This window comes from Ictalurus punctatus, chromosome 5, assembly GCF_001660625.3.
Source record: "Ictalurus punctatus breed USDA103 chromosome 5, Coco_2.0, whole genome shotgun sequence".
In the NCBI taxonomy this organism is placed as follows: domain Eukaryota; kingdom Metazoa; phylum Chordata; class Actinopteri; order Siluriformes; family Ictaluridae; genus Ictalurus; species Ictalurus punctatus.
The window spans coordinates 14001855-14017422 of NC_030420.2; the positions used below are offsets into that span (position 1 = coordinate 14001855).

At 37.7% G+C, this 15568-nt stretch overlaps 1 protein-coding gene across 1 annotated transcript in view; it reads right to left on the minus strand.

The window, feature by feature from the left end:
- Positions 1-15568, minus strand: part of snrnp200 (small nuclear ribonucleoprotein 200 (U5)) — a 120760-nt gene that overhangs the window by 44343 nt on the left and 60849 nt on the right. Inside the window, exons 19-27 of the mRNA XM_053680237.1 lie at positions 7942-8073; positions 6736-6924; positions 5319-5516; positions 4334-4486; positions 3260-3340; positions 3090-3173; positions 2861-2967; positions 2585-2703; positions 2312-2466 (exon numbers count right to left, since the gene is read on the minus strand). Coding sequence (XP_053536212.1) covers positions 2312-2466; positions 2585-2703; positions 2861-2967; positions 3090-3173; positions 3260-3340; positions 4334-4486; positions 5319-5516; positions 6736-6924; positions 7942-8073 — 1218 coding nt within the window. The remainder of the gene's footprint in view (positions 1-2311; positions 2467-2584; positions 2704-2860; positions 2968-3089; positions 3174-3259; positions 3341-4333; positions 4487-5318; positions 5517-6735; positions 6925-7941; positions 8074-15568) is intronic.

A 15568-nucleotide genomic window follows, 5' to 3' on the forward strand; every position in this document is an offset into this window, starting at 1 on the left:
ACAAACTAATCACTAGGTCATCAATTAAGGTCAACTGTATGCTATGGATATCTGTGGGCATCTAAGCAAGGAGTGAGATGAAAGTACTCGTTTTTAATTGGTCGGCACTAGGGATGCATCGTTACCGATACTGGTATCAGTATTGATCCGACACAGTGCTCATGTAAAAATGCGTCGATACCAAAAATCTATACCACACTATTTATAGAACGTATGCACAGATATTGTTGCATAAAGAAACAGCAGCAGCAAAGCTCAAATTGTCTGTTTTGGAAGTACTTCAAGATTAACACCACAAATGGCACAAATAGCAGTCTACAAACGGTGTTCTGCCAAAATATCAAGAGAAGATACAATACATGAAACTTGATCAAAAATCTGAAGGCTGAACCTAAAATCGAGCACAATGAATTTGCTGCTAGCTGTAGCACACAACCAACTTTGCAACAAAAATTAGCAAGGTGAGGAAAAAAAAAATGTCATCAGATAACCCCAGGGCAATGAAAATAAGAGGCACCTCACCCAATATTGTTCTTGATGATCAACAAAGGTCACTGATAACATTGGATTTCAACACCTTAATGTTTTGGGTTAATCAGAGATGACGCGAATTCATTTGTGCAGGAATTTCCCGCATTATAAAGCAAAGCTTTGTGGGAATGGTTTAAATTATGCGCACTCCCATGCCGAAATTCAAATCCTAGGAATGATTGAAGGCTAATGGAAACCAATCTAAAATCTGCATTAAAAGTTAAGAACGTAAAGATGAAGTTTAATTGGTTATGCAATGTTGGATAGATGCAATGGTGGACCGGTCATTGTATCAGCTCACAGCAGGCACATACTATGCAGCAATTAGCGAACATTATGTAGAGAAATGAAAACCACAATTTTTCACTCGCACAAATGCTCCCCAAATAGATTCTGAGGTCGCACAGATTAGGAACATATGTGACCAAAATCATCGCAAATTTCAAGCCTTGACTGGTCAGTTAACAAAATGTGATTTCCAATTCTAGCTCAGATGTGACGAAAATATTGTTTAGCTGCATGAAGTTGTGTGGAAAGCGAAAGAACCCTAACCCTAGCTCTGTGTCACACATTCTTAATGAAACAAGAAACAGGCTTACAGCCAAACATGCAGAGATGCTGGTCTTTACCAAAAAGAACCTGCCACTTGTTTTTTAAAAAAGGGATTCCTAGTACAGACATCTAGGTTTCACTCTAGGAACCACTATCTTCAAATAACTAGTCTGTGAAATGTCCTTGTTAGCTGAATTCCAATGAACATTCTTCCCTACAATTGCAGTATTGCTGTTGCCACACAGCTGTTACTTTGAGAATTTTTTTCCCCTGAGAAATATTTTTTCGGTTAACATTGTTACAGCTAAAAATGAGTTAAAATGGAGTCTTTAGTGCTTAGCTGCACTGTTCACAAATTGTCCTACATTTGATGTTGACTAATAGTATTCTTCAAATCATGTGTCTCACAGTACTTTGTAACAAACAAACAAACAAAAAAAAACCCTGGTATTGATAAGTACTACAGCGAAAGTATCGTGCTTGTACTCAATCTTAAAAATCTGGTATCGATGCATCCCTAGTTGGCACTACACAGAACCCCGAAATGAAAATTGAGCTCATGTACATGCCAACAGGGAGACTTCTGTGACTAAATATCTAACATGGATTAAGCACCACACACATGGATTTAATTGGAATTAGTGAACTGTCTTGAACCAGCACAGGTTATTCTGAACCAGCCAAAAATCAGGGGCACGGTGAGAACCAGCTGTTCATGCATTTTGGGACACTCTTTAATGTACTTCCGAGTCTGCTAGAAGAGCACAATTTTGCTTGCTACTGTATGTGTTTTGGTGAGATCTGAGTGTTACACTAATGTATAAATAATCTAACAGGCTACCAAGCTGATTTACTAAGATACTTTTAAAATAGTCCTTCTCTACTTATCATTTGCAAACTAACCATAAACCTAGATCAGATTCTGAATAAAGTTGGTCACAGGGGACTGAATTGGATTGGCTATCAAAAGTGAAATCAAATATCGAATCCTTGCCGTATGAATAGAAATCGTACTGTGTGGAAGCCTGCAGTTTAAACCCGGATGGTTAACTTGTAAATTGTACAGAATAGATCAATTTGTTATTGAAGGCATTTTAAGGTCCGACTTAAACTTTTTTAAACAAATAACATCTCTCAAAACAACATTTAGAATTAACATAATCAAGATAGGGGGTGTTAATATAATATTCACCTTGGAGAAAATAATAACCCAGGCTGACCAACTGACCTTTTCATCCCATTGAAAGTCTGGTGTGATTGTGAGCTCCACTTTCAGTGTGGAGCGGGTGATGGGCTGCAGATGCACTGCCAAGTCCAGTTTGGGGAACTGATGCACATACTTGTGTATGGTTTTCCCTATCTTGGGCATACGAATCAATTCACCTGAGGGGAATTAAAATTATTATTTTTTTTTTTAAATGCAAGCAAGTCATGAGTTATGCCAAAAAGTAAAATGCTCTTGAGCTTCCTAAAAGTAGATCTCCATGTATGTAGCACTAACCAACTTCATTGTGGTTTAGGTCATACAGTCGTTCAAATGGAAAACTTTTTTTCTCAATTTTCTTGATAACTTCCTCAGGAAGCTTGCGGAACTGTCGCAGAGGAGACATAGACTGCCACCTGAGCCAGAAACATGGAGATTTAGACATGCATGTAATGATCACTTTGAAATGACATCACTGAAATAATGTAATAAACCCATCCTACACAGAAAATGGATTCATAACACATTTAAAAAAAGAAAAAAAAAAGAAAACAGTCACTCTTAATGATTTACATCCTTTTGTCGATCATCTTGCAAAGGTTCATGGTCTTGTCTGTGAGCTGTGCCCAACCTCTGCTCAGAACAATCTCAAAGATGGCCCTCATCAGCCGACCTGCACTCTGGACACAAATAGAACAAAATAACATTATGGATTGCAGTACTGTCCTGTGCTTTCGGGAGCATAAAAAGCATATGAGAAGGTTTCGTACAGTAATAAAAAATAAATAAATTGTAAACTTGCCTGGGTAACATAGACCATGTCAGCCATTAGAGCAAAGCCCTCTAGTTTGAGTTGGGAGATGTAGGCCTGAAGCAGAACATTTATCTAACAAAAAGGGACAATGCATTATACATCCTGAGGACTGACATTATAAACGAGTATGAAATAGCTTTTCTCTCACACAAACACACCTTAGCACTGGGCTCCTCAATACTTTCTTTCACTGGAATCGGCACCCTTTCCAGAAGCTTCTGAAGCTCAAGTTTTTCCTCCTGTCAGTCAAAAAACAAAAATGTTACTTTCTATATAGAATCTAATTTTATTCAGTTCATCAGGATTTACAGATCTATGATTTGAGCACATGCTCTTCTCTATACTTCACAATTAAGTGCCACTGAAGGCTGCTCAGTAGCTTTTCATGTCTTCAATTCATGTGGCCAAGTGAGGATCGTGTTTGTGAATTCGAGCTCAACATGAAGCTTATGAACTTGCACTCACCAATGCAAATTCTTCAAAGAGAAACAGTGATATAGTGCAACAAAAAGTATGTGTTTACACTGTGCACCACCAGGGTTCATGCTATATGTTTTTATTTCTTGCTAATAGTATAACATTCCAAATAATTTCTTAGAGAAGCAATATATTTTGGCCTCCCACACAAATACCGGCTATGCATGAGAGCAGCTTAATTTGATTTCCTCTCACAAGCAGTCAATACACAATATGAAATCAGCCGCTGCTGGGAAAAACTGAGTTGTGGCCGAGCCCCAAAAGTAATCAGAGACTGAGAAACTCATGTAGTGTTCACCGGGCTTTTATGAAACTGATTATTTTATAGTTCAATCACTAAATACTCAAAAGTAATAATACTGGCCATGAATAAACAGTGCAATGTACATCTCCCTGCCTATTAAAGAAACTTGGTAACACTTGGGGATGAGATGAATGAAAAATCTATGAAAAATATTTCCATGTTGCACTAATTCTATATTCCTTTTTAGGGAACCCAGAAAATCCAAGTGGGTATGTCCTGAAAAGAAAAGAAAGATGAGAGAAAGAAAAACCCAAAACTAAGACCTGTGGCCTCTGCTTCAAGAAATTAAAAGAGGCTGATCCTCTAAGCAGTAACCAGTAACAAGCTAAATATAGATTCAATGAATGCTAATCATTTGAAACCAAACTAGAGATTTTATAGTTTAAAACAAACAAACAAATAAAAAAAAAAAAAAAGAAAAAAGAAGAGAGAAGTAAAAAGATTAAATTACCTCTCTCACTGTGATGTTCCTGAATTCAGAGGAGAGGGAGAATACCCTGAAGAGCTCGATTTCACTGAGTGTAGGCTTTAGCAGCTGATTATAAGTCATTATGGAATCATGTGTGATGTAGAAGTGACTGGCAATGCGGCCCAGGTCTGTCACCTAAGAAAAATGTTGGATTATGTCGGATTAAATTATCCATCATAGCTTGATGACAATCAGATAATCATGTGTTTGGACATTTTTTTTTCTATGCTTTTTCTTTTGAAAACCGGACAGTATCAATGTGGTTGAAAGCTTGAATCTGAAAGTGTTGATTAACTTTCTACAGCAGCAAATATCTGAATACAAGTTTATACTGTAGTTTATACAAACGTTTTCATTCTCAGCTCATTATGCTTCACAAAAACTATGCCACCTAATAAATGGATTAAAACTTGTTAATCAAAAAAGGCTTATAATATGGTGACATTTTCTGTTAGATGTTTATTTAAAATTTACGAAAATAATGTTAATATTCAGTTAAAAAGAAACGTTATAGCATTATAGCAGCTATATACGGTCACACCAGGAAAGCACAAACCCCTTTGCCATGAAGACTCTAGTTTTCCCAGACTTTCTGTAACACTAAATGTAACTATAAACAGTTAAAAAGTTCTTTAATAATAAAAGTTGTTTAACAAATTAAGAGGAATGTTATTTAATACAAGATGAAAGCTATCTCTGAAATACAAACTCAAAAAAAAAAAAAAAAAAAAAAAAAAAAAACTTAGTTTAAATTTTATTTAGCCAATTTCTCCTTTTGTTCATCTATATATTATTGTTTTGGCAGTTGCAGCTATTCTGAATAAAAATGAGTACCCTCCTTTAACACTGTTTAGCTCCATTTGGTATAGAGCTTTAAAACATTTATGTCGTTATAATGCTGAATGAACATTCTAAAGTTTCTGTCATCATGAAGCATGTTGTAGCAAGAGTTGGGCACACTATTTACCTGGAAGCTCCCAGTCCTCTTATCATATTTGATCAGGTTGCTTTTCTCTAGTACAGTGGAGGCAGTGTGCACAAGGTCCATCCTACGCATCTCCAGCAGGGGATCAGTGTTGCGCTCATCATGGGAAACTCCGTAGAGTGTTGGGTTACGCAGCATCCGCACATACAGATAAGTGTAACCCAGCCAGTTCACTGCATCCTGAAACAGGAAGAATACAAGAATGAAATAGGATGATCAACTAAGAAATTATATACTTTGAACTGTGCTGTACCCATCAAACTTATGGTTTATACAGTCACCTCCAAAACCATTGGAACGACAAGGCCAATTCATTTATTTGTGCTATACACCAAAGACATTTGAGTTGGGATCAAAAGATGGCTACAAGAACAAGAGATTAGGATTTCAGCTTTTATTTCATGTATTTTATTTTATTTAAACAGCAAAAAATTGAACCTTTTGTATCAGACTGCCCAATTTTTAGGCAAGCAAGAGTATAGGAACAGATACATTTTGAAATAAATTAAATAATATTTGTATAATATCTCTCGCTTGCTGTAATATCAAGCCTGCATGCCACTGACATCACCTTGTTGGTTTCTTCTTTTGTGATGCTTTTCCAGGCTTTTATCGCAGCCTTTTTCAGTTTATCGAAAGGAGGCTTTCTGAGACTGAAGGTAGAAACAGTCTAACTGCCACATGCCTGAATCAGCCCCTAGGCTTTTGAGATTGTGCCTAGTGGCCAGACGCACGAAACGTGGTGTTTACATGTGTCATTACAGCAGAAAAAAATACCAGAAGCTGGTTATGACTCCTCTGTAGCTGCAATCGCCAGCTGTTCGGTCGTTTTTTTTTTTTTTAATTTAGTAATTACTTGTTAAGATCAGGAATGCTTGCAAAACTGAAATCAGGAATGCACAAACATAACGAGTTATTAGGTGGAACTTTGCTCATTATAAAATTATAAAATTTTCAAATCAATTTTATTCATATTCAACAATGGATATTGTTACAAAGCAGCTTTATAGCAATCCAGAGGCAATGGTGGCAAGAACAAAACACCCTGAGGCAACAAGAGGAAGAAGCCTTGAGATGAACCAGACTCAAAAGGGAACCCATCCTCATCTGGGTGACAAGAGATGCAATTATAAATAATTTCACTTCAATATCTGTACACTATAAAGTCAAGCAATGCTAAGTGTCGAAAGAAACTTGAGTATGAACTCAAGGACCTTTTGACAAAAACTAAGCCTATAGAAACTAAGTATGCATGTGGTCTGTAGTGAACAGCAATGGAAATACTTACTAAATTCTTGAATATTGAAGTAACCCCTTCACACACTAGTACTATAACAATGTGACAAACCTGCCAACAATTTTCAAGAAAAATTATTTATGGTGCATGTAGAAGCCTTACCTTAGCATTCTGGACATTGCCCAGCACAATCTCAGCATTGAGCATGTCAGGGAGTTTGCCTAACATTTGACTCTCAATAGGCAACTGCTGGTTGAGCAGAGACAGGTAATACTGCAGCTCTCCATGGGATGTGATCAGAATGCCCTCTCCTTTAGAGTCGTACTGTGGGCGGCCTGCACGCCCCAGCATCTGAAGCACAAAAAAACAAAAACAAACAGCCATTAATGTCTGTTTGAGGAATGCCAAATTAGTTGCATGTAATGGGCTACTTGAACAAACACTACCGCATTTTATATATCACGGTAACTGCTTGTTCCTGCTCATTCACTACAGAATAACTGTGGAATTTTTAGTTGGCCTCAGCAAGAGCTCCCAAAGATACAAGCAAAACTCTTGTAAATTCTGTAAAGCAAAAGATGATTTCTATAATAATGCAATTAAACGTTATCTTAATTTAAAAAATAAAAATAAAAAATACTATGAACTAAACAGACAATATTTCAAGACCACAAATGAGTAGTTTCAGGCACGCTTTGTAGAGTTTTATAAAGAAATTAGCTGGCAATTGTTACAAAGCATCTTGGAGAATCTGCACCAGTCTGTATGTTTATTTAACTATGAAAACCCATTTGCAAACATGGTAAATGTTAGCCAAGTTATTAACATGTAAAAGTATGTTTAGTAATTTAATATAATTATCGTCAGGTACAATGTTTCTTGTTAGGTGTTGTAATCCAGTGCCACCCTTTCCCACACTGGGCCATGATGTTTTGAATACAGCAGCTGTCCCATTCAAAACAAAAACGGTACTGCCCTTTTTGTCGGTCTTCGCTGGTTCTTGGTGATTTTGGTTCAACTAGCTAATCTGGCGTGAAATGTCTGCTACAGACTTTAGTAATGGTGGAAAACGTGAAACGGTTGCAACTTAGGTTTGCTAACCATCATCTGTGTTCACTCTGATTTGGGAAGCTATGGAAGCTTAAAGCTGTTAAATTTAGAAGACGTTTTACAGAGAAGGAGACTACCATGCTCATTATATTTCTTCATTTGTCTGACAGACACTCATTTTGATCACATTACAAAAGATAAATAGTACTGAAGAATGTAAACAGTGCTATCAGAAACTTGAGAACCGCAGAATTTCAAAATAGAAATGCGTCATAGGAATTGGGTGCAGCTAGCCCATTGATCAATTGAATGACTTGCCTGCAAAATGTCCAGAGCCCCTAGCTCCGTCCACCTGCCTTTCTCTGGACTGTACACCTGTGTGCCTTTGATGATGACAGTGTGTGCTGGCAAATTAACTCCCCAGGCCAATGTAGCAGTTGACACCAGGACCTGAAATAAGAAGGGATTTTTGTATAAGTAGTACTCCATGCTGGATCATTAGCTACACTGAGCCTAAAAACCGGAAAAATATCCGACCAATAACTTTAGGTATACACCTCAGTCAGAAGAGAATAAACCAACTTAGGCTAACCCATATGACTTTTTTATCCAATTAATAAATCAGTTAAAGAGAAGAATAATAAACCTTAGTGTCTGATATTTTCGGTAGCAGAATCTGCACACACATAATATAAAGTTCATTAAAAAAAAAGCTGAACATGCAGGACTCATTCCATTGTTGTGATTTTCACTGTTATGGTAATTTTGATTCTAAATCTACAGTAGCCTTAAAGTGCAAAGCACAACAGCAGAGCCAAACACACAATAGCAAAAACAAAATAACTAACTCAAAATGGAAAAGGCAGATATTTCAACCATCTAAAAAAGATTCATCCAGAAATGCTACATATGCTTATATTTACTACAAACTCACCAACAGTAATTTGAGAGCAGTAAGAATATCATGAATATAGGTTTTGTTTAAATGAACTGTAAATTTACACTTTTCAAAAACCTATTTTCAGTGGTGTTTGGGATACTGTGAAACACATTATAAACATTTTTGACAGGACTTGAGCTCTGAACCTTGTAAACATAGGTGTTGGCTACACATAGGTAACTAAATCACGCAGAATTGTCATGTGGTCTAACTTCAAAAGTTGTAGAACTTTGAAGTGACACTATTTTTTTTTCCAAAGCCAGCGCCTTACACAATGAATATTGATGAGATAGGTGTCAACACCTGTAACAGTTCCCCTCCTCACTGTCAAAAATAATGGCCCTCCCTATTGTCAAAGGTAATTGCTCATCTGGGATGTCATTGTGTCTCCCACACCCCACAGGTCAGTGTGAATTGTAAGAAACAATAAAATCCTTTCTACAGTTTATTGAAAATACTGTGTTCAACCCCAAACATGTAATGGTAAAAGTAAAAGGGACATTTAATGGTAAAAGGGACATTTAATGGTAAAAGTAAAAGGGACATTTCAAATTTAATGCACACTCATCACAAGCTGAAATGTTTTGCCCTTATTGTGGCAAAAGCTTTGAAACCGTTCCAAGCTACAGTGCAGTTAACAACGGTTAACAACCTAGCCACAGCTTCCTCCAGACATACCGCTGATCCATCGTGCTGAAAAGTTCCAATTTTGTTTCATCGATCCACAGAACAGAATCCCAAAACTTCTGTGGCCTTTTTTTTTAAAAATGATTTTGAGCTGACTTTTCTTCTTTAAGTTCTGTCATGGAAACCTTCTGTGTTTAGTACGTGCCATACTGTGCTCACTAAAACCTCAGTGCCACCAAGTCTTGCTGCAGATCTTTTGCAGTCACTCGAGGGTTTTTTTTTTTACAATCTGCCTTCTGAGAAATCTGGTTGCAGCCATTGATAGCTTCCTTTTTCTGCCCCGTCCAGGTATTTCATATATTTTCGACCCATAGTCAGTTCAGGTATTTCATGTGTTCCAGCTCAAGCACACCTGGTGCAACTAATGAAACTCTTGATTAGTTGCATCAAGTGTGCTTGAGACCACCTGTTTTGCATATTTGTGCCGCTGTAAGGGATTCTATTCAGGGGATTGAATAATTTTGAAACTGGAGAAATTATAAGTTGCATTTTCAATTGAATTTGGGGAAACCACTTGAAGCATTTGTTGTGTTCAACTATTTCAATGGCTTTTGTTTGATTTGCTAATTGCAAACAGCTGAAAGTCTGAACATTTTGACAATAAACCTGATTTGCAATGGGGGTTGAAAAATTGATTGCAAATGTATATACATTTTTAAAAAGTGTAGATTGTTCATTTCACAGAGGAAGCCTCTGACAGCACAATATAGATTTTTTTTACTTCATCTTAACGCTGAAGTAAAAGGGAAATTTAAAATTTAATGCCCACTCATCAGTTCACAGTCAACTGCTCTATGCTCAATGCTCCAAAAACAAACAGGTAGGTGGATTGGCTATGCTAAATTCAGTCAACATATTTCTGTCTCATGGTATACTGTTTTTGACACCCCTAACACCACTCATATTGATGGGGACTAATGGAGGCTCTGTCACAGGCTCCCCCACACACTTTAGCATCGCTAAATAACACAATTTCAATATTATACCCAGGACCCTGCAGGGTATCTGCAGATATTCAAAATTAATAATTTTTAATACCATATTCAAAACATTTCCAAATAAATGTGAGACCTGCACACCATTTCTATCATGCTACATGATAGATCAGCCACAATGGATTGTGTTCATGCATATGCATCCATTTATGGGTTTAAGTAAGTTACAGCAGGGTAAACTCCTATAGAGGTATATGGGAGACCACAGAAAATATCCTTTTTGCATTACCATTTGCTCCAACAATGAAAGAAAACAAAACCAGTATTTCCTTTCCATGAAAGAAATATACACACACACACACATACATACAGTATCTCACAAAAGTGAGTACACCCCTCACATTTTTGTAAATATTTGATTATATCTTCTAATGTGACAACACTGAAGAAATTACACTTTGCTACAATGTAAAAGTAGTGAGTGTACAGCTTGTGCAACAGCGTAAATTTTCTGTTCCCTCAAAATAACTCGACACACAGCCATTAATGTCTAAACCGCTGGCAACAAAAGTGAGTACACCCCTAAGTGAAAATGTCCAAATTGGGTAGGGAAAAATGTCCCTCCCCGGTGTTATGTGACTTGTTAGTGTTACAAGGTCTCAGGTGAATGGGGAGCAGGTGTTAAATTTGGTGTCATCACGCTCTCACTCCCTCATACTGGTCACTGGAAGTTCAACATGGCACCTCATGGCAAAGAACACTCTGGGGATCTGAAAATAAGAATTGTTGCTCTACATAAAAATGGCCTAGGCTATAAGAAGATTGCCAAGACCCTGACACTGAGCTGCAGCACAGTGGCCAAGACCATACAGTGGTTTAACAGGACAGGTTCCACTCAGAACAGGCCTCGCCATGGTCGACCAAAGAAGTTGAGTGGACGTGCTCAGCGTTATATCCAGAGGCTGTCCTTGGGAAATAGACGTACGAGTGCTGCCAGCATTGCTGCAGAGGTTGAAGGGGTGGGGGGGTCAGCCTGTCTGTGCTCAGACCATACACCGCACACTGCATCAAATTGGTCTGCATGGCTGTAATCCCAGAAGGAAGCTTCTTCTAAACATGATGCACAAGAAAGGCCGCAAACAGTTTGCTGAAGACAAGCAGACTAAGGACATGGATTACTGGAACCATGTCCTGTGGTCTGATGAGACCAAGATAAACTTATTTGGTTCAGATGGTGTCAAGAGTGTGTGGCGGCAACCAGGTGAGGCACACAAAGACAAGTGTGTCTTGCCTACAGTCAAGCATGGTGGCGGGAGTGTCATGATCTGGGGCTGCATAAGTGCTGCCGCCACTAGGGAGCTACAGTTCATTGAGGAAACCATGAACATGTACTGTGACATACTGAAGCAGAGCATGATCCCCTCCCTTCAGAGACTGGGCCACAGGGCAGTATTCCAGCATGATAACTTTTGCCTTGCTAAAGAAGCTGAGGGTGAAGGTGATGGACTGGCTAAGCATGTCTTCTGACCTAAACCCTATTGAGCATGTGTGGGGCATCCTCAAACGGAAGGTGGAGGAGCACAAGGACTCTAACATACACCAGCTCCGTGATGTCATCATGGAGGAGTGGAAGAGGACTCCAGTGGCAACCTGTGAAGCTCTGGTGAACTCCATGCCCAAGAGGCTTAAGGTAGTGCTGGAAAATAATGGTGGCCACACAAAACATTGACACTTTGGGCCCAATTTGGACATTTCCACTTAGGGGTGGTACTTACTTTTGTTGGCAGCGGTTTAGACATTAATGGCTGTGTGTTGAGTTATTCTGAGGGGACAGCAAATCAACACTGTTACACAAGCCGTACACTCACTACTTTACATTGTAGCAAAGTGTCATTTCTTCAGTATTGTCACATGAAAAGATGTAATCAAATATTTACAAAAATGTGAGGGGTGTACTCACTTTTGAGAGATACTGTATATACACACAATCTCCCTCTCTCTCTCCCTCATATATATATATATATATATATATATATATATATATATATATATATATATATATATAAAAATAAGAGAGAGAGATGGATCATAACAGAGAGAGATGTCAAATTTACCACCACTCTCAGCAGCTGTATTAAAAACCTCAGTTCTTGCAAAAAAAAATTTTTTAATTTAATGCCAAGGTAATAAATATTGTTCATGTAGTGTTATAAATACACACATTTTTGTAAATAAGAAAACATACAGTGGGGCAAATAAGTATTGAATGAGTCAACATTTTGTTCAGTAAATATATTTCCAATGAGGCTATTCACATGAAATTTTCACCAGACATCAGTTTTAACTCAAGAAATCTGGAAATAAAGAATTCACTACCTTTACGTACATAAATAAAATTGTGTAATAAAGTGGAATGACACAGGAAAAAAAGTATTGAACACGTTAAGAAAAAGCAGTTCTCCGAGGCAAGGTAAGGCAAGGAACCAGCAAGCAATTATAACTTTTTTGTGCAAATTAATATCAGCTGGGTTAGTAAATTGATGGTCTATGAAAAAGCTTTTTGTTACCAAGGTGTCACAAGAAACATATCATGATGGGTAAAAGCAAAGAGCTCTCCCAAGACCTTCGGAACCTTATTAGTGCAAAACATTGATGGAATCGGATACAGACGTATTTCAAAACTTCTCAATTCAGTAAGCACCATTGGGGACATTATACGCAAGTGGAAGCAACATCACTCCATCATCAACCGGCCATGCACAGGAGCTCCTTGCAAGATTTCTGACGAGGGAGTCAGAAGAATAGTCAGAAGAGTAGCCCAAGAGCCAAGGACCACTCAGCAAGAGCTCCAGGAATACTTGGAGGCAGCACTATACCAACCGTGAAGTCTGGAGGTGGAAGCATCATGGCATGGGGCTATTTTTCATCGCATGGTACTGGAAAACTTCATATAATTGAAGGAACAACGAATGGAGCCCTTTACCGGGAGATTCTTGAGAAGAATCTGCAGCCATCCACCAGGATGGTGATGAGACATGGGTGGACCTTCCAGCAGGACAACGATCTAAACCATACAGCAAAGGTGTATGTGTATGTTCTCAAAGCAAAGGTTCTCAATTGGTTTCAGAGAGAAAAAGAAAAGAAAAAAAAAAAAAAATCAAGGCATTAGAACGGCCCAGTCAATCACCTGACTTGAATTCATATGCACAATATTTAAAAACACAAAACGTTTAGAAGACTGGGCCAAAATGACACCTGAATACTGCAGCTGATTAATTTCTTCATACAGGAAGCATCTTGAAGCTGTCATTACAAACAAAGGCCCCTCGACTATTAAATAAGTTTCAGTTAGCGTGTTCAATACTTTTTTCCTGTGTCATTCCTCTTCATTACACACAACTTCATTAATGGACTTTAATGTCTGGATTTCTTGAGTTAATATTGATGTCTGTTGAAAATTTCATGTGAATAGCCTCATTGGAAATATATTCACAGAAAAAAAAATGTTGAGACGTCCAATACTAATTTCCCCACCGTATAGATTTACAAAACATTGCTATTTTGTAATATTACTGTTGGACTGAATAATGCTTAAGTTTTTATTTGGGGTACAAATAGCAATATAACAATAGCAATATATTTCTGACTTAATTCACTTTTGTGTGTTAGACCATGTGGCTTTTATTTTGTTCCTTTTAGTTGGCCACAGTTTTTTTTAAAATTCACTTCTCATTACCAATCAGGTGAAATGCTGTAAACCTCTGCCCACAAAAATGCTTGAGATTATACTAACGTAAAACCAAAGTGAATCTGGCGCGTGTTTTAATTAAATGACTTATTTCAGCATTGCAACACTGACTATGCATTAATACTTCATTCATAATATGCAAATATTTAAGTAGTTAAAATTTAAATTACTACTAAAAATGCTTAATACATCATACTATTGAAATATATATATATATTTTTTATCTGGATAGTTAAATATTTTATATTCAATTTAGCAACACTGTTACTGTTTTAATAACCTATTCAATTGAGAAAATGAAACCAGGTCAATAACTTGGAGAATAACATGAAAAAAAGAAGACAAACATTGAACTTTACTTGGCACTGAACACAGAGACACAAGGGTTTAAATATACATTAAAGATCAAACTGAAAAACTAATTAAAGGTAAACTGAAAAACAGGTGCAACACACAAGGTAGACAATCAATGACAGGACATCGGTGGAGAAGACATGAATCAAAACAAAAACACGCTGTACGCTGAAGGTGTGTGCACGCAGCGCCTGGCGCGAGGGGGAGATTCCTAACACCAACATTTTAACCATTCATGCTGCTTATCCTCGTCTGCTCTAGGGCTGTCAAATTAAAATCTGAACTTCAAATTCAAGATAAAAATGCACATTCGAATGCAAAAACTGTAGTAAGCAATAGCTCCGTATGTTTAAATAAAACACTGTTGAAAAAAATTACACGCAAGATATTAATGCACTAATACTTTTCTGAAGAAATATCTAGAAAGAATAGTTCTAGTGTTTCAAATAATTTAGTCAAAGTCAATGTCAGATTTACCCGCTTAAGCTGTGTGAGCTGAAGCTGAATAAGTTAATGAACACTAGTAAACTGAAGCGCAGCACTTTACTAGCAAGTTAATTAACTCACCCGAATATAGGGCTGCACAATTAATCGAATATCGACCGCGATTACGATTTTGACTGCCCACGATAAAATTAACGAGATCGACTGCGATATTGACGTTTAAAGTTCGTCCTCCGCTAATCGAAAACTCCGCTGCAGATCAAATCAAGCGCTTCCTACACTTTGGCCAATCACCATAGAGCGACACTGGGATGGCATCATTTTGTAGTGCCAAAGTCCCGAAACAGAGTTAAGCATCTAAGACCACGAGCTCCAGCGCTTTGCACGAGAGGAACTCGTGACATTAACATGATTCTAAATGGCACTACAGAAGTTGTCGGGGACATTAAACGTCGTCACACTGAACGGGGAAAAAACTTCACAGATAAACTCAGGGCTCTACAGTGCGACCATTTCACTCGCATTTGTGACTGAAAAGTATTTTGTGTGACTGTGATTAAATATTTATTTGCACCGGTACGAGTGACCTGTTCGGAATTGTACAATACAATCAAGATAAAAACTACAACTCCAAAATGCATCTACACTGAGCAATAGTTACTTTCACACTGCTTTTCATCTCTTGAGTCAACCGAACAAGTGTGTAAATACTGCAAAGAAGCCATTATGATGACAAGTAACTCTGTATATCATCTGCTTCAGCTTCCCGATCTCACAAACCACCATCTTTTATTGATCCCGCAAAATGACCCGAACTTGCACCTGCTCGTGTAGCCA